This window comes from Carlito syrichta, unplaced genomic scaffold (genome assembly GCF_000164805.1).
Source record: "Carlito syrichta isolate Samal-C Ts95f unplaced genomic scaffold, Tarsius_syrichta-2.0.1 Scaffold315331, whole genome shotgun sequence".
NCBI lineage: Eukaryota > Metazoa > Chordata > Mammalia > Primates > Tarsiidae > Carlito > Carlito syrichta.
Window position 1 is genome coordinate 498,837 of NW_007259427.1, and position 27,907 is coordinate 526,743.

The 27,907-nt window shown below is 36.1% G+C and overlaps 1 protein-coding gene across 3 annotated transcripts in view; it reads right to left on the reverse strand.

The window, feature by feature from the left end:
* GKAP1 (G kinase anchoring protein 1) overlaps positions 1-27,907 on the reverse strand; it is a 74,174-nt gene that overhangs the window by 32,822 nt on the left and 13,445 nt on the right. For 2 of the 3 annotated variants that reach the window (XM_008072542.1, XM_008072540.1), the window contains exons 3-6: positions 24,961-25,104; positions 14,278-14,355; positions 10,460-10,583; positions 7,430-7,452 (exon numbers count right to left, since the gene is read on the reverse strand). In XM_008072542.1, coding sequence (XP_008070733.1) covers positions 7,430-7,452; positions 10,460-10,583; positions 14,278-14,355; positions 24,961-25,104 — 369 coding nt within the window. The remainder of the gene's footprint in view (positions 1-7,429; positions 7,453-10,459; positions 10,584-14,277; positions 14,356-24,960; positions 25,105-27,907) is intronic. The other variant, XM_008072541.1, reaches the window with a different exon arrangement.

Sequence of the window (27,907 nt, forward strand, 5' to 3'; positions counted from 1 at the left end):
ATGAGTATTTGTATACCTAACTGAATTGTACCCAATTTTAAAATTTAAAAATTAAAAAAAATATAACTAACACAGTGTGGTACTGGCACAGTAATAAATTGACCAGTAAAACAAAATAACTCAAAAGTAGACCCATGCACATACAGAATCTTGATAAATGAGAGATACTGCATTATATATGGTTCTTTATGAGTTCTTAGCTATTTTTTGGCCTTTGCATTTCCATACTGGTAACTTGTTGAAAAAAAAAAAAAAAAAACCTTTAGAATTGTCACTGGAATTGCAAAGACTCTAGAGATCTGGGGAAAACTGTCAATTTAATTATAATATATTCATGTTTTCAAGGGCTCCAAGTCACCTCCTAGAGTATTAACCTCCCTGCTTTACAGTTTTAAATTACTTTAACAAACAGGAACACACAAACTTCAAAACTACCTATCTACATATGCTATTTCTCTTTTACCACTCTTGGGCACGTTTGACTTATTTCAAGAGAATCTAAACAATGGTGTTCTTCAATGAGCTAGTATATTAAGGATGACAATTATATGTTGGTTAAATCTACTTTATTCTCTCCCCTAGAGTAGACCCTGATGGACTCAAGTGTAACCTGACTTGAAAAGTAAGTATTTTATCCGGGTGCGGTGGCTCATGCGTAATCCCAGTACTTTACAAGCGGAGGCATGAGGATTGCCTGGGCCCACAGGTTCAAGACCAGCTTGGACAACATGGCGAGACCTTGTCTCTAGTACAAAATGCTTTTTTTTTTTTTGAGTTGGAGTCTCATTCCTTCGCCCAGGCTGGAGTGCAGTGGCTCGCATGCTCATGACCACCCTAGCATCGACCTACTGGGTGCCGGCGATCCTTTCGCCTCAGCCTTCTGAGTAACCAGAACTACACACATGCGCTACCACTACAGCTATTTTTTATTTTATTTTTAGAGATGAGGTCTTGCCAAGTTGCCCGGGCTGGTCTCGAACCCACGGGCTCAGGAAAACCACTCACCTCGGCCTCCCAAAGTGCTGGGATTACAGGTTGAGCCACCGAGCCCAGTCAGAAGAAATTAAAAAAGAAAAAATTAGCCGGGCATGGTGGCATGTGCCTGTAGTTCCAGCTACCTGGAAGGCTGAGGCAGAAGGATCGCCTGAGCCCAGCAGCTCTAGGCTGAGATGGCCGTGAGCGTGCCACTGCACTCCAGCCTGGGCAACCTCTAGAGTGAAACTGTGACTCAAAAAAAAAAAAAAATTAAGTATTTATTAAGCTCTTACTATGCAATTAGTACTATGCTATGCATGGACTATTCTCATGAAACTCATGGTCTTCTGAGGACAAACACTAATATGCTAAGTAGCAACAAACACGATAATTAAGCACCTTTCCATACATAAGACAGGGTAAATACCTGTAAAGCATGCACCCACTTCTTCCTCTTTTATAAATGGCAAATATAATTGTTAATTGCACTTTTTTTTTTTTTTTTGCTGAGCAAGATAGTCTCAGAATTCCTTTTAATGCAGAGCCCTCTAAAAGCCTTAACAATGTGCTTGATCTAGCAGAGGAAATGAAACCTACTGTGTTCCTCTGTTGTAAGTATTATAAAAATATACAGGAGAAGCAAACCCAGAAAGGCTAGGGAAGATTTTAGTGGGGAGGCAGAACATTAATTCTTTAACCAACATTCATTTACATTACCTACTATGTGTGAAGAATTAGGCTACGAGGGAAACTAAATCAACAAGATATGATCCGAGACTTCCAAGAATTCAAACTCTAGTGAAGAAGTAAGACAATGATAAAAACAGGATGTTAAATGCTGTGAAATATACACCACGTTCAGGGAACACTTCCAGGAAGAAATGACCCTGTGGCCAAGTTCTGAAGCATAAATAAAGTCAAATAAAAGAACAAAAGGAAAGGATACATGGGTAGGCAAGGTAGTATAAGTGTGCTCAGAAAAACTCTAACTACTTTTGAATGGCTTGGTAATCAATATTGAAACATATGAACAGCTTTAAAAAGTAGTAAGGAAAGGGAAGGGCTTATATGGGAGACTACTGATTTTCATCACAAACTCTTCTCTACCATTCAATTATTACCATATGATGTTCCTAAAGCAAAAATTTAATGAAGAAAAAGCTCCAGGAAATAGTGGGTCAAAGAAATAATCATTAATAGCTGCTAAAGCATTGACTTTGATGGGAAGCTCCATAATGGCTGACAAAACCTGAACCCACTGATCAATTTTTTAATAAACTTTAGAACGGTCTTATATTTGCAGAAAAGTTGCAGAGATAGTACACAAAGTTCCTATACACCCCGCACCAAGTTTCTCGTTGTGAACATCTTACATCATGGTACATTTGTTGTAACTTAGGAACTAACATTGGCACACTACTTTAACTAGACTCCATACTTTATTCAGATTTCACTAATTTCTCCCTTTTTTCTGTTCTGAGATCCTGTCCAGGATTACCATATTAAAGTTGTTAGATCTCCTTAGCCTTCTTGAGTCTTTAGTTTTTCAAACTTATTTATGACCTTGACAGTTTTAAGGAATTTTGATTATACTGGTCAGGTATTTTGTAGAATGCTCCTTGATTTGGGTTCGTCTGATATTTTCCCATGATTAGACTGGGGTTTTTGGAAGAGGACCACAGAGGCGTAGTGCCACTTTTCTCCCATCATATCAAGGATACATGCTATCAACATGGCTAATCACTGATTATATCAACATTGATCACCTGGTCAAGGTTGTGTTTGCCAGGTTTCTCCATGTAAAGTTATTTTCCCTCTCTTCTCATACTTTATCCATGAGAAACAAGTCACTAAGCCCACACTCAAGAGGGAGGTGGGGAGAATTAAGCTCCACCTCCTGGAAGAATAACTACATAAATTATTTGGAATTCTTGTGTCTTTTTTCTCCCATTTATTTACTTATTCAATCACTTATTTATCTTAGTATTGACTCATGGATATGTACTTCACTTTGCATACCAATATTATTTACTTTCTCAAATTGTCCTAGCTCTGGCCATTGGGACACTTCAGATTGGTTTCTATGTCCCTGTGATATGTTTTTTGAGTACTTTCTTACTTTCCAGCACTACAAGATGCTCCAGGCTCATCTTTTTTCTCCCCCTTTTAGAAATGGGGTCTCACTCTGTCACCCAGGCTGGAATGCAATGGTGCAATCAGCTCCCTGTAGCCTCAAGTTCCTGGACTCAAGTCATCCTCCTGCCCAGCCTCCCTAGGAGGAGGACTACAGGAGTGAACCATCACGCCTGGCTAATTAAATAATAATAATAGTAATAATAATTTATAGTTGGGGTCTTGCTATGCTGTTGCCCAGGCTGGTCTTGAACTCCTGGCCTTAAGAGGATACTCCCACCTCAGACTTTCAAGTAGCTGGGATTACAGGCGCAAGCCACCATGCCCAGCTCCAGGCTCATCGTCTGTATCTCTTGTCACAGCCCTAGAAGCAGCCATTTCTCCAAGGAGTACTGGTTCCTTTTATTGGAGAAAGATTTTAGGACCACAAATCAATTTTAATATCATAAAAACAATCAAACATTCCATTACCCTTGATGTGATATGACAGAAAATATATAATACCATCTAGAAAATATTCCTGCCTCCTTCATCGCAAGAAAACTTGAATCTATTAAGTCTCAAAAGCTATTTAATGGTTTATAAGAAATCCTGTAAAGATGTAACCCTGAGTCTCTAAGTAATCATGTGGTCTGTCTTGAGGTAAAGCAACAGATAACAACTGAGAGTAGGGAGTGAAATGGAGAGCCCTAAAGCTGTCTGAATGCCTGGATCTGGTCAACTATGAGACTAGTTTTCCCCCTATTCTTCCATGATTTGGTTAATTGAACCAAATAAACTTCTCTTTATGTGTTTATGTTGGTTTGAGTTGGGCTTCTATTACAACAAAGGAGAGCTAACAAATGTAACACACACAAATAAGAAAAGGCAAGGGAACAAGAATAAGTGCAACACATTGAGAAGAGTAGGGAATAGGCTGAATTACTTAGGTAAAACCAGATTTTAGGTGAGATTTTTAAAAGCTGAGTTGAATCTACTTGCTTTTAAAATTTAGTATTCTGACTTTATTACTGCTACTTTCCAGTGTTTTGGTAGTGCTAATTATAGGGTTCATTTCATTTTTTATTATCTATTTCAATCTCATACCGATTATATATAAGTTTAGAAATCAACATATCCAACATTACTTTTCATAATATAACTAACTTGGGCCTAAAGTCAATAAATTATTTGTCCAAGTTTATAACCATCTAAAGGTAGGCATGTGGAAGCATAGTGCTACAAAAAGGAAGTAGGCTGTGGCACCAGAAAGGACTGGGTTTGTTCCCTGGCTTCTTCTCTCACCTAGTCCTTTTTATTTTTAATATAATTTTTAAAAAAGAAGTACACAGACACGATAAAAAATTCAAAAGTTTATATTGTGAAAACTAAGCCTTTTCTCCTACCCCTGTCCCAGTTATGTCCCCCATCTCCACCTTTGGCAATCACTGTGGCAGTTTCTTGGATACTTCTCCAAAGACAGTCTGTCTATTCCAGAGTATTGAAGACTTGACCTTGCCTACTTCGAGATATAACAATGATCAATAAAGTTATTAAAGCTGTAAAACTATATTATAAGGACTGTAGTTGGGAAAGTCAGATAAAAGTAGGACTAGAGAGAAAGGAGTATGAGAGACCCTTTCCAACAGTATTGACATTTAAAAAAGTAACATATTAAGATTAAAAAACAACTTTGAGAATCAAATGATACGCCTTAAAAGGCATGATTCATTGAGGTTTTATAAAAGAGGTATGCACAAACAAGAATCTACTTTGTTATTAATTCTGTTTCTCTAAAATTCAATTCCTTGGGTGTTCTTGACTATACTGTGAAGGAGGCACAGTGACAGTCAACATCTCCCAGACATTTAATGAAGAAGCTAACTCCTATTTCCAACTCTCACAAGTATCAATTTGTTTTGGTGTGAGAACGATTACAAAGAATTGGGATTGGGAAGAAAGTGCTGAGATTAATAACATATAATCAAGATGGACACAGAGAGAAAAAGAAATGATTAAATTAACTGAGAACAAGTTTAGCTGGTAGAGGACTATGCAGGCAGTTCAAGTACCCCTCACCACCCAGATGATGCTGTGATTGAGCTAATTGATGACAGAACCAGTGTAGCTACTCTGATCAGGTGCCTGAGCAGGTAACCAGCTATAATATTAGTAAAAAATCTTTCCCTTCTGGAACTTCATCCAATAAATGACTGATTTAAAAGAGAATGAGTGAGGAAAAATATTGCTCTGAATAGAGGTTAGGAATTTCAGAGGAGACATAAAAAAAAAGGTCTTGGCATAAGTAACATATTAAAGATGGAAATAATTATTCAGCATACAACATAACAAAGATGAGTACATTTGTAGGAGCAGAGAACATATTTTATTTTAGAGTTTGAATAGAAATTTTTTTGTAGACTTTTTGGATTTTCTGGGGGGGGGGGGAAGCTCTTCTAAGTTCCCAGAACAACAGCATAAGCATTGTAACATTTAAATATTTAAGTCTCAGAAAGTAATACCTCTAATGGAAATGGAGCACAATTTTGGTATACTTTTAACAAGTATCCAAGGATAACATAAGTCATATATTCTTTTGATCAATTTCTTAAAATAATTATGTGGGAAATAAATTATAATTAGATTGTATTTACAAATGTAGAACTTAATCATCAGAATTCTTCAAAATAAACTTTATTACATATCTAATTATTTAACAACAGAAGACAGAACATAGCTCTAAAATTATAAGGAAAGACAAAATATTTCACAAACAGAAGCTTATTTAAATACAACTATTCTTTAATATACTAAATAGAAAAGATCCTATCAGTCTACACTTTTTGTTCTTCTTTCAAATCAGGAAAATAAGCATGGAAAAGTTTATAGAATTATTTTTTCCTTCACCAACAGTTGCTGGTAATCTCTTAGAAATAGGGTGTACCATTTGTCCCACTTTCTCATTTGCATGAAACTAACCTCCAAATAAATTAATGGGTAAAAATAAACTGGAATCAGTCCAAAAGTATTTGTTTTCTACTTTCCAACATGGAATTAATATTCAGTCTACATATGTGATCATTTAAGTTTTACTCTAAGGAATGGTGATAATGGTTTGTAAATAACTTAAGAATTTCAATCATCTGTTTTAACAACAAATCAATTTTGTGTTTGTGAGCACTGTAAACACTAAGTTATTAATATAGTCATGGAGTTATTTGGATGTGATTTTTTTTTTAAGAGATGAATTTCATCTTCCTAACCTGGCAAGCAAATACCTGAAACCAAAAAAATCGTCAAAAACCATATATATATCCTAAATTGAAATCAAGGGCTATTTGACCATTAAGAAGATAAAGTAATGAAATTTAGAAATAAATATATATATATATAAAATAGGAAAACAATGAAATTTTAAAATTATTACCGAAAGAAATGAAAAGAGCCGGGCTTGGTGGCTCAGCCTGTAATCCCGCGCCTTTGGGAGGCTGAGGCGAGTGGATTGCCTGAGCCCGCGAGTTCGAGACCCGCCTGGGCAGGGAGACCTCATCTCTACAATAAATCAAAAAATCAGCTGGGCGTGGTAGCGCATGCCTGTAATTCCGGCTACTCAGAAGGCTGAGGCGGAAGGATCACCGGAGCCCAGCAGGTCGAGGCTGCGGTGGCCAGGAGCGGCCACTGCACTCCAGTCTGGGCAACAGAGTGAGACTCCAACTCAAAAAAAAAAAGAAAAGAATTTTAACATTGTATTGGTATCTTCCTCAATGTTAGAGGATTTTTTATAATACTACCATCACCCAATTCCAAAATATTTGTATAGGCTGTACTAGAGTCTTTAAAAACAAAACCAAAACATCTAACACCAAGAAGGTATGTACTACCCTCTAACTGTGAATGGTAAGTATATATAATCAGGTTACTATTATCATGGTTATATCCATAGAATCACAGCTCACTTCAAATTTCCATAATCCAACATACCTTGAGACACAGTCTCAGGATAAATTTGAATAAAAATTAAAATTTACTGAGAGAGTAAACAACTCTATGAAATTTTAAGCTTGGCACACACATGGTAATCTTTTGGCTTACACACACACATACATAAATTAGAATAATAAAGTCAAATGATATTATGCTTCATGCAAATATTCACATTTTTTATTCTACTATAATGTATCTTATATCCTTTATAATGCCAGAGACATGATTGGGGTTCAATCAAGACAAACCTATAGGTTGTCTAAGTGGCTATGTCTTAAAAAATACTTACTGATAAATATTAAAGTATTATTCTTAAAATCATCAGTGTTTTCTACAAAATGGCTACAATAAGACTTACCTCAGTCTTTTTACTAATGTGATCTGCAAATGAAAGAAAAAAAGGTGAGACTTCATTGAAAGAAATTAACATATAAAATGTTTTAACATGTAAAAACACCAAAGTAATTGAAAGAATTTAAAAATTATAACAGGAGTTACAGAAGTTATTTAAAGGTTTTCTAGGACTCTAATCTGATTTATGCTTCCAGGTTTAAGACTCAGTATATAATTACTAATTTTCTCAGTTTATGGACCAGGTCTTGTACCTCAGTAAATATCATCTATACCAAGGGATGTTATTACATTTTAAGTATGTGAGTTCCATATAATTTAGTTTTTTGGTTTCTCATAATTTAAGGGGTAGAAGAAGCAAGTCAGGAGGAAACAAATATGTCCAAAATCAAATTATAGGTTATTATAACTGCAAAAAATGTTCAGATGACTTTTTATGTAATGAAATAAAAAGTAGAATAATTTATATCCTCTAAAACTATTAGCTATTGTATTTTTAAAATATACATCATAGTAATTTCATAATACTATGAAAAAAATCCAAAAATGTATACTTATAGGATAAATCTATAAAAAAGAACTCATAGCAAATATATTTACATGAAACAAATCATTGACTTAGAAACAACAAAGCAACACACTTTCTCACAGAAAGTAAGAGTAGAATGAAGAAAGGAAAACAAGGGAAATCTACACAGGTACAAGGTTGAATCCAAAGTACAAACAGCAAGTAAGTATTCTTATTTTAATTAGAGATGATTAGAACATCTAATACTTTAAAATACTTCTTGTGTACAGCAGAAATTTTCCATTCTCGAGGAATAAAATAATAGAATAGCTTTCTTATGACTGAAAATCTAAAACCTGGTCCAGGTCTCTAAAGCATCTCTTAATCAGAATAGAGTCCATAAACACAGAAAATGCCAAAATCATAAGGTTCAGATCAAACTACCAAATCCTGGTAGGTTATACAATCATTCTTCTGGCATGTTCTATTTAGCATAAAACATGATTTCAGAACCTAAGGAAGAATCACAACTGTTTTAATTACGACTTGCAAAAGTTGTGTAGTTTTTCTATAATGAAATCACAGATTTTTTTTCAATTCAGCTAGTACATTTATATACTATTTAAGAAATAAAAAATAGGAGTTTTTAAAACCATTCTTTTCATGCTTTTGTCTAGTTTTTAATGAAATACATTTATTATGTGATATCTTTCTTACTGAACTTGGAAATTTTATTTTAGCATGCATGTATTCTTTTAATCCCAAAGCAAAGCAACTTGATCATAGGTAGACTATAGTAAAAACATTCTTGACCCTCAAAGAAAAGGAATATAATGTTCTAAATGTATTCCTAATTTCACACAAAGGCTTGTTTCTGAAACTGCTTAGTTTTTTCATTTTTTGAAATTATTGCTATGGTATTATTTATTCTCACAGAATGTCAAAAGTACTAAGGCTAAATTCATATGAATCAAATGAATTGCTCTGTCAACGAACAAATAACTGTTTATTTGGTCAGGAACTATTCTAACTGATATAGACACAGTTGTTAAGTAAAATTTTCCATAATGACAGTAATGTTCCAAACCTGGGCTAATACAGAAGCTATTAGTCACATGTGGCTACTGAGCACTTAAAATGTGGCTAATGCAATTAAGGAACTACATTTTCATTTTAACTAATTTATATTTAAACTGCCACACGTGAATAGTGGGTACCATATTGCACAGCATAGCTTTTACCATTTACCATTTAGTACATTAAAGATAAGGTGCTTAGCCGGGCTCGGTGGTTTAGCCTTTAATTCCAACGCTTTGGGAGGCCGAGGTGAGTGGATTGCCTGAGCCCGTGGGTTCGAGACCCACCTGGGCAACTCGGCGAGACCTCATCTCTACAATAAATCAAAAATTAGCCGGATGTGGTAGTGCGCGCCTGTAATTCCAGCTACTTGGAAGGCTGAGGCGGAAGGATTGCTGGAGCCCAGAAGGTCGAGGCTGCGGTGGCAGGGAGCGGCCACTGCACTCCAGTCTGGGTGACAGAGTGAGACTCCAACTCAAAAAAAAAATAATAATAATAAGGTGCTTTGTGATCTGTCTTCAACAGTTTAGTGGATGGTATAATCCACCTGTCTTCTCTGTTTGATAAAAAATATGGATGATATTATAAACAGTTTCCTAGTAGTAAGTCACATTCTAAAATTCATATTTTAATTTTCTAAGATATAATTCCAGATATCGTGAAGAGATTGACCAATAATAATTGAAATCTGAAGATACTACTACTGGCCTGTATATGCCGAATCACTTCATATATAACAATTATATGTTTCAAGATGACTCAGAAATAACAAATGGCAATTTTTATTTTCTGTACATTTTAGAAAAGAAACAAACTCAGAGATACAAAAACACAAACTCTTACTGAAGTTACATGGGATTTTAATGACTGATTTTGAATTACTTTTTAAAAAAAACCAAATGATTTTAGTTTATTTCCAAAGATTGCTACCTATGATCTGAATGCCTGTTCCTTCCAAAACTCATGCTAAAATTTAATTACCATTGTAACAGTACTAAGGGGTGGGATCTTTAACAAGTAATTAGGCCATAAGGGCTCCACCCTCATAAGTGAGACTGGTTATAAATGGGTGAGTTTGGTTCTTTCTTGTGTTCTTACCCTCTTGCCTTCACTCTTGCCATGTGATGGCACAGCAAGAAGGCCCTCACCAGATGCTATCACCTTGATATTGAACTTCCCAGCCTCTAAAACTGTGAGAAATAAGTTCCGTTCATTATATATTAACCAGTCTCAGGTATTCTGTTACAGCAGTACAAGACAGACTAAGGTCACAGATTTACATTTTTACATTCTCAATGAAATATTAACAATTTTTGCTTATTTTTAAACATTAGAAAGGTAAGTATTTACAACTTACATATAAAAAGACAGAATAACGTCACACCTAAGGGAGCTGGAAAGGCAAGGAAAAAAAACAATAGTTCTTCTAGTATAATATTGTACATGTATTACCTTCAGATTGAAAATCTTTTAGTGATACTGTAAGAGGTTTGTCTTTTCCCTGATGATTCTTTCTTTTATCTTTTTTATTTATAACTTTTGACTGAGTTGAAGCAATTTCAGCATTTTCATACTCCTAAAAAGAATTACCAACAATAATTAAATGCACTTTACAAACTGTAAAATCAACTCACCAGTAGGCAATAGGTTTCTTTAAAAGTTTTATTATTTAAAGATAAAAGGCAAGTTTTTAAAAATTAAAATTTAGGATAGCCAAATTGTATAAAAAGGATACCTATCTAAATACACAATCTCTTGCATGTTAAACATTAAAATAAAAACAAAAAATATATATCTTGGTTTATAACTCCTGGCTAGTTGCCACCTTCTTCTTCCTTTCAAAATCAAACCTGACAATAATTTACAGGCAATTTCCTTTCTTACCATACTGAAATCTGGTTTCCTGTGGCTCTCTGACACTAAAACGAAGGTCAACCACCTCTTAATTGCCAAATCCAAAAGACACTCTTTTTTCAAACATCTCTTAGTTTTCTTAACACATTTCTGACTACTTCTAAGTTTCCTTTTCTGGCTTCTTTTCTCAACCTTCTTAAAAATGTACCTGCTGTTCACATTATCTTATTCTTTATTTTTTTTGAGTCAGGGTCTCACTGTGTCACCCAGACTGGAGTGCAGGAGTATCATCACAACATACCACAGCCTCAACCTTCTAGGCTCAGGCGATCATTTTGCCTCAGCCTCCTGAGTAACCGAGACAACAAGTGCATGTCACCATTCCTGGCTTATTTTTTTCTTTCTTTTTTTTTTGTAGAGATAAGGTCTTGCTATGTTGCCTAGGCTGGTCTCAAACTCCTGGGCTCAAACTCCTCAGCCTACATTACCCTATTCTTAACCTATTGTAATGCTTTATACCCACTGTTCTTCAATCTCAAAGTTTAAAATTCTACCTATACACTAATGATTTCTGCCTGTACAGACAACTCAACTGGAATTTCAATAAGCATCTCCACACTAAATGTGTTATATCCTTCTATCCACCAACTTGCTTTCCCCACTTGATCCTTTATTAAGAACTATGTTATACCACTACCATCTACATAACTGTCTAAACTGTCTAAGCTAATACTTCAGAGTATCTTTACCTGCTTTCCTACATAATTTATATCCAAATTAGGTACTAGTTTTTGTTGAATGTATCTCCTAACAATCTCTTAAATCTATTATCTCATCTTTATATATTCTGTCATTCCTATCTTCTTTTGCTTGGACACTGCAACAGTCTCTAATTTTAGCCCTTCAATCCATCTTCTAAAGTGCTGCAGCATGAGTTTCTAAAATGAAAACCCAAAATCAATCTAAAAGTTAGAAGTATTCAATAGCTTTCTGTCAACAGATGTATAAAATCTAATCTCCTTAGCCTAGGACATGAGATTCTTTATATGCTATCCTTCTGGTTGTGTCTCCATCAGTTCAAGCTCCCTAAATTACAGTTTTCCAAATGTGCTATATTCTTTCACATGTACACATCCTATATACTTGGTATTCCTTCCTTAAGAATGCCTTCTTCTTCTTGTCTACCTTGTGAACGTCTAATACATCTAATAAGGCTCTCTTTAAAAACCCATCCCCATCAAAGGCATTGAAAAGTCTTCTATTCTTCTGAATTCCTACTGCATTGAAAACATACATAGCTCTCTCAAAACTATATAACTGTATGGATGCCTCCCTCTACCACACTGAAGGGTTGGGACCGTATCTTTGTATTGTAAGTTTAGCACATTTTGGCTATTCAATAAATATTTGGTCAATGAGTGATAGGAATAAAAAAATGCCATCCCAAACTTTAATTATCTATTAGAAAAATACTTAGGCTAAAATAACTATAATTATTTTACTGGAATATTGACTTAAAATTCAATGACTAGATCAATGTAATCACATCAAACTAGCTACTGCATACAAAAGAAGTTCTTCCATTCTCTTAGAATCATTATTATCTGATAAAACTAATGCTTTTGGGTACTACACCTATGACTATGCCAAGAAAATCGGCTAGGGAAGCTGGGCTTGGTGGCTCAGCCTGTAATCCTGCGCCTTTGGGAGGCTGAGGTGAGTGGATTGCCTGAGCCCAAGGGCTCGAGACCTGCCTGGGCGGCAAGACCTCATCTCTACTGATAAATCAAAAAATCAGCTGGGCGTGGTAGTGCATGCCTGTAATTCCGGCTACTCGGAAGGCTGAGGCAGAAGGATCGCCGGAGCCCAGTAGGTGAGGCTGCGGTAGCCAGGAGTGGCCACTGCACTCCAGTCTGGGCGACCGAGTGAGACTCCAACTCAAAAAAAAAAAAAAAAAAGAAAGAAAGAAAATCGGCTAGGGATATGGCATTTTATCAACACCATTTACTCTACTCTCCCTCTAAGGATACAGTAATCCTTCTAGTTTTAGAATCTAGACATACATCTAACAACAGTAAATCACTATTGTGTAATATTGCATTTGTTAATTTTTTATCTCCTAACTAAGCAAGACAACACAACTGTTCCAGTACAACCTCAAAGTCCATTTAATAACAGTAAAGCTAGCTGTATCTGTTTCTGTAATTGTCTGCTTTGTGTCTAAATGGACATGTAACAATAACATGCAATTATTCTTGATTATTTGGGATAACAGGAATCAGGATATGGAAATGAAACTAATACATACAGTGTACAATTTACTTTATTAGCAACTTTTATCCTTTCCCTTTGAACAATAAATAGCAAAATTGTCTGCTATGAATTTTAATTTTTCTCTTCTTTTCATCTTGAAGACACTGATGGGCAGTGACATGTCCAAAAGCCTTAAAGATGACCAGTGGACCATTCTGATCGACCAGTGAGTAATCAGAAATTGAATAAATTTTGTGAACCAAAAAAAATCTTAATAAATGGTATGAATGAAAACTTTAAATGATATGAAGATAACCAATGCTCAAACAATATAGAAATTGGGCAGGCATGGTGGCTCATGTCTGTAATCCCAGCACTTTGGGAAGCAGAGGCAAGAGGACAGCCTCAGCTCAGGGGTTTGAGACCAGTCTGGGCAACTTGGAGAGGCCTTGTCTCTACAACAAATTAAAAAGTTAGATGGGCATGGTGGTGTGTATCTGTAGTTCCAGCTACTAGGAAGAATTGCCTGGCCCGGGTCAAGGCTAAGGTAGACATGATCATGTGACTGCACTTTAGACACCAACTGAGAAAAAAAACCCAAAAAATAACAGAGACTGGAAACCAACACTGTTTTTTACTTAAATGCTCCCACAGTCACAAGCTATAGAATGCCTTTCAACATAGAGCCTAAAATCAAAGCCCAGTGACAAAAGCTGAAATTACAAGGCCAAAATATCATAAATGGCCTCTCATTTATTTTAGTTAATTGTAATGTATCTGTGGCAAAGGACCTTTTAATGGGATGTCACTGTACCACCGTATCCATATTAAAATTTTAAATTTACTTATTTTCTATGTTCATTTTAAATTAAGGTAAATTACCATCTGGTGTGAATTTCATTCCCTCTCTTCCCTTCATCTTGAGTAGAGAAACTCCTTATCTAAACATTCCAAGTCACCAGACAAAGCTTAGTCCATGTTTCTGTTGTCTCTCAAAACTTGAGAAAGGATCCTATGACAAACTTCTTGATAATATTCTGTTACAATGATGAATTTTTTGGACAAACTTTAAAAGTAACTTTTATGTAAAACTCTGGAAGGGTGGTCCTAACCTTTGTTCATTTAAACTTCTAAAATATCTAAATCAATGCATGTATAAATACCTTTTTGTGCTCTTCATATTCTAATTTACTCAGCAACAATGCCTTCTCAAGATCTGCTTCAAACATTTCAGATGTCAGCTAAAAAAAAGTTTCACAATAAACAGATGATAGCATTATACAACATTAGCACAATAACCAAGACACTTGACCATATACAGATCAAAAGAAAACAAATACATTAAAAAACAACATAGATTCTCGGAAGTTACCTAATCATGCCAAACTAGGGAAGCATGTATTTTATAAAAGATACCAAAACACAAACTTCCAACTCTGAGATTTCTATTTGCCTCCTTCATTGCTAATTATCTGTTATATAGGAGATAAACCTTACTTTTTACTTTAATAAAAGAATCTTAGCCGGGCTCGGTGGCTCAGCCTGTAATCCCGCGCCTTTGGGAGGCTGAGGTGAGTGGATTGCCTGAGTCCGCGGGTTCGAGACCCACCTGGGCAGCGAGACCTCATCTCTACAATAAATCAAAAAATCAGCCGGGCGTGGTAGCACATGCCTGTAATTCCAGCTACTCGGAAGGCTGAGGCGGAAGGATCGCCGGAGCCCAGCAGGTCGAGGCTGCGGTGGCCGGGAGCGGCCGCTGCACTCCAGTCTGGGCAACCGAGTGAGACTCCAACTCAAAAAAAAAAAAGAATCTTACAAATAAATGTCAAAGATAATACTCACTTTAGGACACCAAAAATTTAAGAGTGATTAATACTCAAAAATATAAGAATACTAAAAACAACTCAATAAACATAATATACCATTTCCTAAATATAGAAAAATCCATAGGTACAGAACTTCTAAATAAGGCTGTCAAATGTACTGGTATGCGCCAGATGTTACAGAATTAATTATAGTGGATTCTTTTATTCTCAAAATGATAAACTATATGGTTGTCTTACCTTTAAGTCATCTAATACTATAATAAAATAGTTCTTTAATTTGTTACCTATATCCATTGGTTCTTCTTTTTCACCACTCAATATCACTGTAACTTCTGACAATCTAGTTTCCACCACCTTCCAATCAAATTAATCTCTACAAGACTTACTTTTCCTAATTGCCGAACAGAATGTTGCAATAGTTGGATGGGACTTTGGACTGTTCATTACTGGTGACAGAGTGTTTGCAGCCGTGTATAAGACAGTTGTAACATGACAGGAATAAACATCCTGGATTTGCATACATGTATGTATCTATGTCCACTGGATAACAAAAGCATAGATTTAGTGGACACTTGTTTCTGTCTGTCCAGAATCCCTTTATTCCTTTGAATAACTATACTTCATTCCAAAGTCCCATGATTCCTGCAGGACATCATATAATCCCATATAATCATATAATCCCATATACTACCCACCACCATACCTACACAAACACCCAAGCTACCATTACCAACAGCAAAAGGTAGGGTCAAGTGATTCATTTTTTTTTTTGCTCTCCCAGGAATTAAACTTTAATAACAAAGACAAAGCATCTGATGATAGAGCCCTTGAAAAGTGACATCTACTAGCTCAGGTCTCTGAGTGTCCCAAAATTCCTTAGTTTCTCCATCTTTCCCAAGGCTGAATTGTTTAGCTTTTAATTCCAATCTGTGAATCACTCAGTAACCTTCAAATAAATTATTTTTTGCCTAAGTTACTATGAAATGTTTCTGTTCCTTAATGATTAAAAAAACCCAAAAAACCTATACTAAAACAGAAACCAACTGCAAAAAGAAGCCATCTGTTTCAAAGAGATACCTTAAAAACTAGAAAAATGTTAACACTGGATACATTAAACTACAATTTTCATCACTAACCAAAGTCATCCCTTTGAAAGCATATCATCTAATCCTATGTTGAGACAATGAAAAGAGGAAATGTTTACACAGAAAAACATCACTCTAACTCAGAAAAATATGAGGCAGAACCTAAAAAACCCTGGAATTATCTTTTTGGAGGGTGGTCTCCTTGTAGTACAGGCTTCTCCTACTAGGTAAGTGTTCTAGAAACCCATTGGCATCAGTGTACCAGTTAGCGTTGTTTTGAGAGGCTGCAGCTTCAGTACATTTTTTTGGAGATTCCTTAATCGCATTTCCCCATTTCATGACCAGTGATTTACCAGCATACCTGCCCACATCACACTGAGTGTTCAGCACTTTTTGACCCAAAACAGCATAATCCCTGTGCCCCACCCTCCCTATTCACCCCATCTCACCCTGTGACTTTTTTTTTTTTTTCCCTTGATGAAAAAAGTCCTCAAAGGGAAATATGTTTTGCTGATGTGCAAGAGATGAAACAAAAAACAGCAGAAGCTCCAGAGGACATCAAAATCGACAAGTTCAAAAACTTTTGAACAATGGAAAAAGCATCTCAATAAGTGTATTGCATCAAATGAAGAGTACTTTGAAGGTGACTGAAGTTTAAGCATGTAAGATATATAATTTTTTATAAATAAATTCCAGGTTTTTTGGGGTTCCCTTGTACAATTAGAATTAAGATGGCACCGGGCTTGATGGCTCAGCCTATAATCCCGTGCCTTGGGAGGCTGAGGTGAGTGGATTGCCTGAACCCGCGGGTTCGAGACCCGCCTGGGCAACTTGGTGAGACCTCATCTCTACAATAAAACAAAAAATTAGCCGGGTGTGGTAGTATGCGCCTGTAGTTCCAGCTACTTGGAAGGCTGAGGCAGAAGAATCGCCGGAGCCCAGCAGGTCGAGGCTGCCGGGCGCGGCCACTGCACTCCAGTCTGGGCAACAGAGTGAGACTCCAACTCAAAAAAAAAAAAAAAAAAAGAATTAAGATGGCAAATAAAAGTATATGGGGGCAACCCCCCGGGTCCCCTCCCACTGAGGGGGCTTTTCTGTCCTCTCAATAAATTCTGCTTTCTCACTTAAAAAAAAAAAATATATAGGACTAGATCATCAGATTAATCCCAGGGTAAATTGTACATACTTTTTAATGGAATGACAGAAAAACAATTGCATTAACTTAATCCAAATTAGTAATGAGCAGCAAAGTGTACTAAATTAACCTTATAGATTTATTATACACATTTATTATATAAATTGGCATCTGAAAATGACAGTCACAAAGTAAAAAAAAAAAAAAATCAAGAGTTGGATTCATGTTAGTGTTACACAAAAAAGGAAGTTTACATCAATGTCTTCACCTGAACACAAAACAAACTGAATACAAAATGTTTCACTATAATTAAAGGATAGTATACTGTCATCCTAACATAGAAAAAAATAACAAAACTATAGTTTTTTCAGAATAAAGCTGATTCAATTTACCACTAAACATTTAATCCATATTGCTGGCATTTAATATTATTTCCCATATGTCACATATTCTGACTGATATTCCAAAAATAAGTTAGTACATAGTCTGACTGATAGTCCAAAAATAAGCTGTGTGACAGAGTGAGAACCTGATGCAAAAAAAAAAAAAAAAAAAGAATAGATATATAATGGGATACTAAGGAAAGCCACCCTGATAAAAAGTGAATTTTTAATAATACAAGAGAGAGATGTGGGGGGAAAAAATACTAGTTTTGGGAGAGCACAGAAATGGATAATTTAAATTCCTATTCCACCCATGCTAGCTGTGACTTTGGACAAGTTCTATTACTTCTGTTAATCTTGGGACATATAAAAAGCAAACGTGAATACCAACCATACAAGGTAGTTTTAAGGATTTTATGTTGTGATATACGTGAAGTACCTAGCATGGTGTCTGCCTAGCATAAGAGCAGTACTAAATAAATTAAAGTCTCCCTCCCTTGTGTTAGAGAATAGTAGAAAATAAGATTTTCTACTTATGTCCTAGACACTCACTAAAAAGTAGGGATTTAGGGCAGATGAAAGAGGAATGCTGATAAAAAATAATTTTTAAGACATAAACTGAAATGTTAAAAGAATGAGAACCTAGAATCAATGTGTTTGACTAAGTCACTGTAATCTCAGACAGCATATAGGTACCTGGACCAAAAAGTAGCAATGCAGAAAATAAAGAAGGGTATATCTTAGAAGAGACTGATGCAGTTTTAGGACACTGACTAAATATGAAGTATGACAGACAAATGAATCTAAGATTTCTGACCCTACATAAGAGAGAAAACAAGACTAACACTTCAGGAAGAGAAAGGAAACATGATTTGAAATTCTGGAAACATACCTTAATTTTCTATCATAAGACTGGTATAAATATAGTTAACAATCTAATTAATCAGGAGAGAGAGAGAGAGGTAGAGAGGGAGAGGGAAAGGGAGAGGGAGAGAGACAGGGACAGAGACTGGGAAAGACAGAGACAAACCGGGCCTACAAGACAGGCTCCAGGCAATAAAATGCAAACAAAATCATACTTTTTAAAAAAGTACTTAACATTCAAGTTTGGAGATTCAAAATTTCTTGTTACTTTCTTTGTATTTATGGGAGCAGGAGGAAAGGAAGAAAAAGAGGAAACAGTAGGCACTAAAATGCCTACAGAATTCAAGATACTTACATGTGCCCAAGATGGAATACTTCAGATCCCCTTCCTCTTGACTTCCTTCATTGCCTCCTACTCCCCATCTAGTAGTAAAACATTTTTTTCTATTTAAGCAAACCTATAGCTCAACCGTTTATGATCAGTTAAAGAGTATGAAGAACCAATGAAAAACCCAAAGGACAGTGAATATTTTGGTAGTAAAATTTTTAAAAATTAATTTGTAAGTCTAAGTACTCTAACAGTTTTACCCATTTAAATCCAAACAAAACAACTTCAAAATGAAGACTTAATCTTTATTTCTCATAGGCAACATGGAAAGACAGTTATTATAAAACAACACAGAACACCATTCTGAAGACCTCTAACACTTGCAGCCAGCTGATTAGCCAAAATAGCAATAGTGCATTATGGTCCCCTAATTCAGTGATTTTCAAAGTATACACAACATATTTTTCACTAATCTTCCCAGAAATCTAATGGTCTTACCGAACATTGTGATTTTAAAGGTTGTCAGGGTTCTACAAAAGCTACACGTATCTGTTCACATAACTTATCACGCTCAGTTCACCTCAGCTAATGTGTTTTTAAGTCTTTTGAGTGCTGTTTACATTTAAAAGTCTGTGTTTTCGTTGTATGCTGTATTATATCTCCAAGTAATAAAAATATTTCAAAGATTCACTAAAGGATTAAAAGTGGTAATGAAAACAGAACTGTAAATAATGCAACTTATAAAAACACCATAAATTTTTAAACTAGCAGGACTCCAAAATAGTGAACATAGACAAGAGTGATATCACATAAGCAGCTCAAAAGGAAAATTATTAAAAGAAAATTAAGATAATGAATATTTAAAATTTTCATTTGATGAGTCATTCATCTGTTTGCTCCTAACTACCTGCTATAAAACTTGGTCAGACCAGTGGCCTGAAGACTTGCAGTTTTTGTTTCATTTTCGAACAAATCCCAGTGAGTTGTGTGAATCCTGCCCAAGTGAGTATCAAGCAGTGCTTTCCAGCCCAAAAGTAATTAATTTTGTTGCAAAAGAGCCCAACAGAATATTTATTTGCATTTGCACTCCTTACAGGGAAACCAGGTAAAAGTCAAGCTATTGCCAAGGGACTTCTTATACCAGCCATGAAGTTAATGACAAATTATCAACGCTCACAATCAAAACTGGAACAAGCTATTGGCCAAATCCTTTATCAAATGAACTGGAGAATACTGAGAGAGCAATTGCTACTGTGTACATGCTAACAGACACTGCACTTCAGAGTTGGAAAAAACCAATGATGTGTGGAGTTTGATTCAGTACAATAAGAGGAAGAAATACACCAAAAAAATCTGGTCTGCTTATCACCGAAAACCCATGAGAAGAGATTTTTCTATTCAGTTATTTTTGTGCCATTAAGGAAACTTTAAAAAAAAAAGGTACAGTGGAATCAATAATATCAATGCATGATGAATAAAATAGACTAGACCCGAATAATATCTACACAGAGATTTATTCACAGGCAAGAGCTGTTGGTGAACAATGTCTCTTGATCTTGAGTCAATATTAAATAGTAAAAATTACGAAAACAATCAAATCAAAGCCAGGGCCTACCTACACATCTTTTTAAAAACTTCATTACTGAGTTATAGTCCACATTACATTTTGTACACCACTTAAAACTCACCCATTTTAAGTGTGAAACATATATATCTTTTGATGCATACATCTATGCAAAGAAATGGGCAGGGAATATAAGACTACTTTTCTTCAATGAAGTATACTGAGTTAGATACAAGCTTATGAAATGACAAATGAGATTAAAAAAACATTTCTTTAAAGATACTAATAAGGCCAGGTGCAGTGGCTCAAATCTGTAATCCCAGCACTTTGGGAGGCCAAGGCGAGAGAATATTGCCTGAGCCCGCGGGTTCGAGACCAGCCTGGGCAACATGGTGAGACCTTGTCTCTACAATAAAATTTTTTTAAGAATTAGCTGGGCATGGTAGTGTGCATCTGTAGTTCTGGCTACTTGGAAGGCTGAGGCAGAAGAATCGCCTGAGCCCAGCAGGTCGACGCTGGGGTGGCGGTAAGCATGCCACTGCACTCCAGCCTGGGCAACAGAGTGAGACTCCAACTCAAAAAAAAAAAAAAAAGGCACTAATAATGTAGTAAAGATCTTCGCTACAATTTCTACTAGTTTTGCCAGCATTTCTCAGCAAAATATACCATATCTCAAATAGACTAAACCCATCTTTCAGGGCCAATATATACAAATTGTGTTGTATTTATTTATTTGTTTTTGTGAGACAGGGTTTACTCTGTTGCTTAGGCTGGAGTGCAGTGGCACAATCACAGATCACTGTGGCCTCAAACTCCTGGGTTCAAATGGTCCTCCTGCCTTAGCCTCCCAAGAAGCTGGGGCTACAGATGCGTACCACCACACAAGGCAATTTTTTTTTTCTAGAGACAATGTCTTGTTTTGTTGCCTAGGCTGGTCTTGAACTCCTGGCCTCAAGTGATTCTCCTGTCTCAGCCTATGGGAGTGCTGGGATTACAGGCATAAGCCACTACACCTGGCCCACACAAATTTTAATGTTAAGGAAAAAAATAAGAGTTAAGATCAAAATGTGGGTGGGGTGCAGTGGCTCACGCCTATAATCCCAGCACTCTGGGAGGCTGAGGTGAGAGGATTCTCTGAGCTCACGGGTTCAAGACCAGCCTGGGCAACTTGGTGAGACCTCATCTCTACAATAAATCAAAAAATTAGCCAGGTGTGGTGGTGCGTGCCTATAGTTCCAGCTACTTGGAAGATTGAGGCAGAAGGATCACCTGAGCCCAGCAGGTAGAGACTGAGGTGGCCCTGAGTGTGTCACTGCACTCCAGCCTGGGTGACAGAGTGAGACTCTGACTCAAAAAAAAAAAAAAAAAATCAAACTGTGGTTCAGATAATTCATCCCAATTGGTCTTTGTCTTTTAATGGATAAGTTCAACTATTTATATTTATGATAGAACAAAGTGTCTATTGTCATTTTCTATACTTTATTTCACAAACTTCCTTGCAATTTCCTTTCCTTTATATCTTCTGCAGTATGATCCAATTATTTTTCTCTTCAAGCGATTATGCCCCCACAGAATGAAAAGTCTATGTATAAGTAGCTCTCTTTAAACTTTAAAAACTACACTTGGAACTATGTATTTTGTTATCAATATGAAAAATTTGAAGTATCTATTAATTCCTCTGACCTATTTCCTATTTTATTGTATTCATAAGCAGGGGCTTCATTTCACACAAATTATTCACATATGCTGTTTTTTTTAACAACCATATCTACAATCACTAATTAGAGTTAATTCTTTACTAAACTAGGTTAAATGCAAACCACTGATGTTTTCAATTGTTGTGCTCATTACTTAAATTTAAACTGGTAGGAGCACAACTCAGAAAAATTTGCAGAAAGGTTAATGGTGGTATGCTTTCTCATTTACTGTATGTCTGAGAGAGTATTTCTTTTGCATTCACACAAATGATATCTTGGCTAGATGTGGAGTTCTTGGTCCTAACATTTCAGTTCAGACATTTAAAGTAGCCATCCTGGGGCCAGACACAGTGGCTCATGCCTATAATCCCAACACTTTGGGAGGCTGAGGTAAGAGAATTCCTTGGAGCCATGAGTTCAAGTCCAACCTGGGCAACACAGTCAGATCTTGTTTCCACAAAAAAAAATTTTTAAGTACAGGTGTGGTAGTACACATCTGTAATCCCAGCTGTGGTGGAAGGATGGCTTGAGTCCAAGAGGTCAAGGTTGTGGTGAGGTGTGCTTGTACCACTGTACTCTAGCCTGAGCCACACAGTGAGATCCTGACTCACTCCAGCCTGTTGCCCAGTCTGTTGCCCAGGCTGGAATGCAGTGGCATGATCACGGCTCACCTCAGTCTCAACTTCCTCAACTCAGGCAATCCACCTTAGCCTCCTAAGCAGCTGGGACTAGAAGCATGTGCCACCATGCACAGCATATATATATATATATATATTTTTTTTTTTGTAGTGATGAGGTTGGTCTCAAACTCCTGGGCTCAAGCAATCCTTCTGCCTCAACCTCCCAAATTGCTGGGATTATAGGCATGAGCCACCCACCATGTCCAAACCGTACATATATCTATATTATTATTTCCTTATTCCTCATTCATAAAATTAAAAACTAATTTTTAAAAGGCTTAAAGTTGGTTTCAGTTCTTTCAAACTTAGATTCAAGTCTTAAGTTCAGGGAAATTTTTACCAACATAATATTTAATACCTGCCTGTGTTGTTTGTTTCAGGGGTCTTAATTATGCCTCTATTGGATTTCAGTTTACTGTTTCAATGTATCATGTCAATTTCATGAGATGGAAGGACTGCTTGAGCCTGGGAGCTCCAGGTTGCAGTAAGCCATGATCGTGCCACTGAGCTCGGGTCTGGGTGATAGAGACCCTAACTCAAAAAAACCAAAAAAAATAGAATTAACTTTTGTTGCCTATAGCAAATCTTTTTCAAAGTATGTTTTCACTCTGGACACTAAGTACAATCTTCTTTTCATGTAGCAGAATCTTCACTTTAGTTGACATGAGATCAACCAAGAACCGATGTTTACTCATAAATAGGTGGAGTGAATGCTTCTCTACTGTCCATCTGCTGTTTAATTCTAGCTCTCAGATTTTATGCTGAGGCTTAGCTGATATAAATATGCATTATCAACATAATGTTTTAGGAGTAGGAAACTTTGTCTTAACACAATTTCTCTTTTGTGTTTGAAATAAGCAGCCACATAGCAGATAAGGTTTCCACGCCAAGTTTTTTGTCTGGCTCAGCTCTCCATACCTGACATTTCTCATAACGCTGCTTCTCTAATATGTCGGGGAGGACACTTACCATACCACACTGCATGCTACTTGCCTAGTATAGTCATTGCCTAATCCCTGTAAATGTAGCTACTTTTGAAATATATTACTCCTCATAGTAAAATGGATTCCAAGTGGTATACAATCCATTCGTTTCAAGGCTTGCCCTCATCTTTTCCTCACCCCTCACTGTAATTATCCCAAGATCTACTCTACGTCCATGCCCTTGATTATTTTCTTCCAAATGAGACTCCAAATAAGGTTCCACTTCTTCCTAAGTGACCCACAGTATATAGTATATAGCCATCAGAAATTCCTGGGCCTTGAATGGCAATCTTATATAAGGTCAGGGCCAAGTCAGCTATTTCCTGGTCATCTTGACAGCAATTTGTGGGAACAGAAGGAAAGGTAATCAGATATCTGTGCTCAAGTTTTCATAGTACATGGAATTGGTTTTGATGCAACTTTGAGTGGTTTTCCTTCACTTGTTTTCCACTGCCCTTTGGGCCACTGGGATAAATCCTCTCTGGTGAAGACACTGGTAAATTCTATATGTCTAATATTGTCTAAACAAGTAGATCGTTACAACATTAATACTTGTAAACAAGAATCTGCCATAATGAACACTATATAAGGAAAATATAAATAACCCTTAGAAACAGTAAGATGATTTATCCAGGATACCAGTGCCTGGAAATGCCTTTTGAGCGGCATCACTACACGGTTTGAGAGTAAAAACTGATACTTGTAATGGTCAGCCTGAGGCACTGCAAAAACCTAAAGAAAATGTTATAGTTAGCATAGTTTATGTTAAGTTAATAAGTGGTCTACTTTATTTTGTTGTTATTAATGATACTTAATAGAGTCATAGAAGAACAAAATGTCACATAAATAGATTAAAGGAATAAATGAATGACATAAACGATTTTACATCAAGGTTGAAAAGGAAAAATCTACCCTCAATGTCTTTCTTTTGGAAGTAAAACTGTCACTGGGTTTTTTAACAAGAGACCTCTGGCCCTACAAATGTGAATTTTTTTACTTGAAATAATACTGTTCCTCTACTTTCCCTATTTCTCCCTCATTTGTAAAAAGGAGATGATTTATAAAACCACAAAATAACTACATTGTATTGCCAAAATGAACATAAACAATAAATGTATCAATCCGCTTTTCTAGTAGATCAAAAACAGAACCTCTTATTAAAAGTACCAAACACATGAATTATTCCAATACAAACTGCTCATCAGAACAGTGGTGACATGGATTCAGAGGCACTGCCATCTTATAAGCCCATAAATTCATTGAAAAACAAAGCAAAATGATTTTTATTTACTTAACTGTACCTGCTCATCTCTTTGTCTCCACTCTTGCCAATTTTCTCCTCGTGAATCCTTTTGTACTGGGTTTGACAATGAAAGATCATGTTGAGCATTACAAGTGGCATGGGAGGATTTCTGAGGAATTTTCTTAAAGGCAAGATTCCTGAGCTATAAAACAAAAAGAAGTTATTCAATTCAGTTTACCAATCCTGGGACACTAACAATTTTTTTGAATTTAAAAAACCAATTGCAATTTTATACTTGTAAACCAAAAGCTCATTATGCTAACTCACACAACTAAAATAAAGTCACTCTTTGTGTGTATTGTAATCCTCATAAAATGTTAATTTTCCCAACATTTGAATTAATTAATGTTGGTAGAGCTATAGATGAAATGATTAAGTGAAAATGTGTTGTACTCTATTATGGCACCACTTTAATGATTCTTTACTAAAGATAAGTTTATAGGAGTAGAAAACAGTAAAACAAGTGTGGTTTTAAAATACAAAACAATACAGTTTTAAAAATCTTACAAATTTAAAAGTTTAAATAGTAAGAGATCACCTAAGCAACTATGGCAACTACTTTGCTAGTCTTGAAAAATACAGGGCCTAGTCCACAAAGTAACACAATAAACTAAAATGGAGTACAGGTCAACCACTCTCAACAGTAAGAATAATATGAGACAAAGTAGTTGAAACATGAGAGAAAAATACTGAGAGGCTGTTATGGATTGAATTTGTTAAATTAAGTTGAGCCTAAAGCTGCCTCCTTACATATTTTAAGTGCAAATTGTATCCTCCCAAAGATATGTTGAATCCCTAACCCCCAGTGTCTGTGAATGTGACCTTATTTGGAAACAGGGTCTTTATAGATGTGTTCAAGTTAAGATGAGGTCATACTGAATAAGAATGGGTCTTAATCCAATATGACTGGTGTCCTTCAGGAAGAGGTGAAGAAAAAGATACACAGAGAATGCCATATAACAACATAGGCAGAGACCGGAGTGATGAAGCTACAAGCCAAGGAACTACCACTCAGAAGCTAGGAAGAAGCATGGAAAGATTCTGTTCAGGGTCCCAGAGGGGGAATGGCCCTGTTGACACCTTGATTTGAACTTCTAGGCTCTGGAACTCTAATAAGATAAATTTATGTTGTTATAAGCTGCCCAGTTTTTGATATTTTGCTATGGCAGCCCTAGGAAACTAATAAAGTGGCTTTAAATTGAGAATTAAAATGTTTAACTGTAACATTGTCTACATAAGGGAATTAATAAGGTACAAACACCACCTACAGTATTAAGTAGCTGGTTTTGGCTAAAAGGGCATATAGAAGGAGATGTTGCTGAAAATGGGAGCCTTAGCAGGGAGACTGCTGCTTTACTTCACAGAAAGTGAAGACTGATTGAACTACAAGTAGCTGGAGTGGAAGGGGAGGATCCTTCATGCACACTCTCAGTTATACATTTCCTTATTCTCTAATGTATTCTCCAATATTACCTTATTTTCTGTTTCCCTCACCTCATCTGTAATTCCACAAAGAAAATAGTGGGCAATCAAAAGTTCTGAAAGACTGTACTTCAGAAAGGTTATCATCCAATGAGGAAAATGTCTTTTCTTTAAAGTTACAGCTGGGTGTGGGAGCTCCTATCTGTTACCCCAGCATTTTAGGAGGCCAAGGCAGAAGGACTGCTTGAGCCCAGGAGTTCGAAACCAGCCTGGGCAACATATCAAGACCTTGTCTCTACAAAAAATAAAAAATTAAGCCAGGTGTGGTGGTGCACACCTGCAGTCCCAGCTACTCAAGAGGCTGAGACAGCAGGATCTCCTGAGTCCAAGAGGTCAAGGCTATAGTGAGCTGTGATCGTACAACTGCACTCCTGCCTGGCTGAAACTGACTAAAAATAAATAAATAAAAATAAAAAATAAATAAAGTTACTATCTGTGTGGCAAGCATTTTAAAGAGTATTTAGAAAGCAGTGGTGGTGGAAACAAACTGAAAAGGCTTTTTCTAAGTCTTGGGTCACACAGTGGCTCACGCCTGTAACCCCAGGACTTTGGGAGGCCAAGGCAAAAGGACTGCTTGAGCCCAGGAGTTCCAGACCAGCCTAGTCAACATAGCAAGACCTCATCTTCACTAAAATAAAAAAAAAGAAAAGAAAAGAAAGAAAAAAAGAAAGAGAGAAAGAATATAGGGGGGAAAAAACCACTTTTACTACTTCTCTCATTAAATGATACTGAGAAAGGTCCTTATATGCCCAACTGCTTTTTCTATTAAAGCAAACCAAAAAACATGCTAGAGTTGCATTTCAGCATTTCTTTTCAAAACAAATGGGCATATTAAATGTTGGTCATATAACTCATGCTAAGAATGTCTAGGGAAGAAGGGCTTGTCATGTACTTAATACTCTGAAGAAAAAGATGATCATCAAATATGGGAAAATGGTATGTTCAAAGCTAGCCATAGCTTTGCCTATAACAGTAAAAAAAAAAGGGGGAAATAATCTAAATGCGTGTATAAGAGTTCAATAAATAGAATATGAAACAACTATGTATTAAATATCACGGATTCATTTAAAATAATGTAGATCTGTATTTACTAGCTGGAAAACTGCTCATGACTACATTTTTTAAAAGTCAGTTATAAAATGGCCTATTATATAATCCCATTTTCATTGAAGTAAAACATGAATATATAGATATATATTTATATAAGCTTACATACATATACAGAAAACACATAAAATATTCATTGGCTATATCTCTAGTTATATCTAAAAATGACCTTTGCTTTCATTTAAGACTTCCCTCTTTTAAACTTTTGAAAATGAACATACAAACTTCCACAGTCAGAACTTCCACCTTAGCCCTTCAAGTAGCTGGAACTACAGGTGTGCACCACAGATCTAGCTAATTTTTTTATTTTTTGTAGAGACAAGGTTTTGCCAAGTTGCCCAGGCTGGTCTTGAACT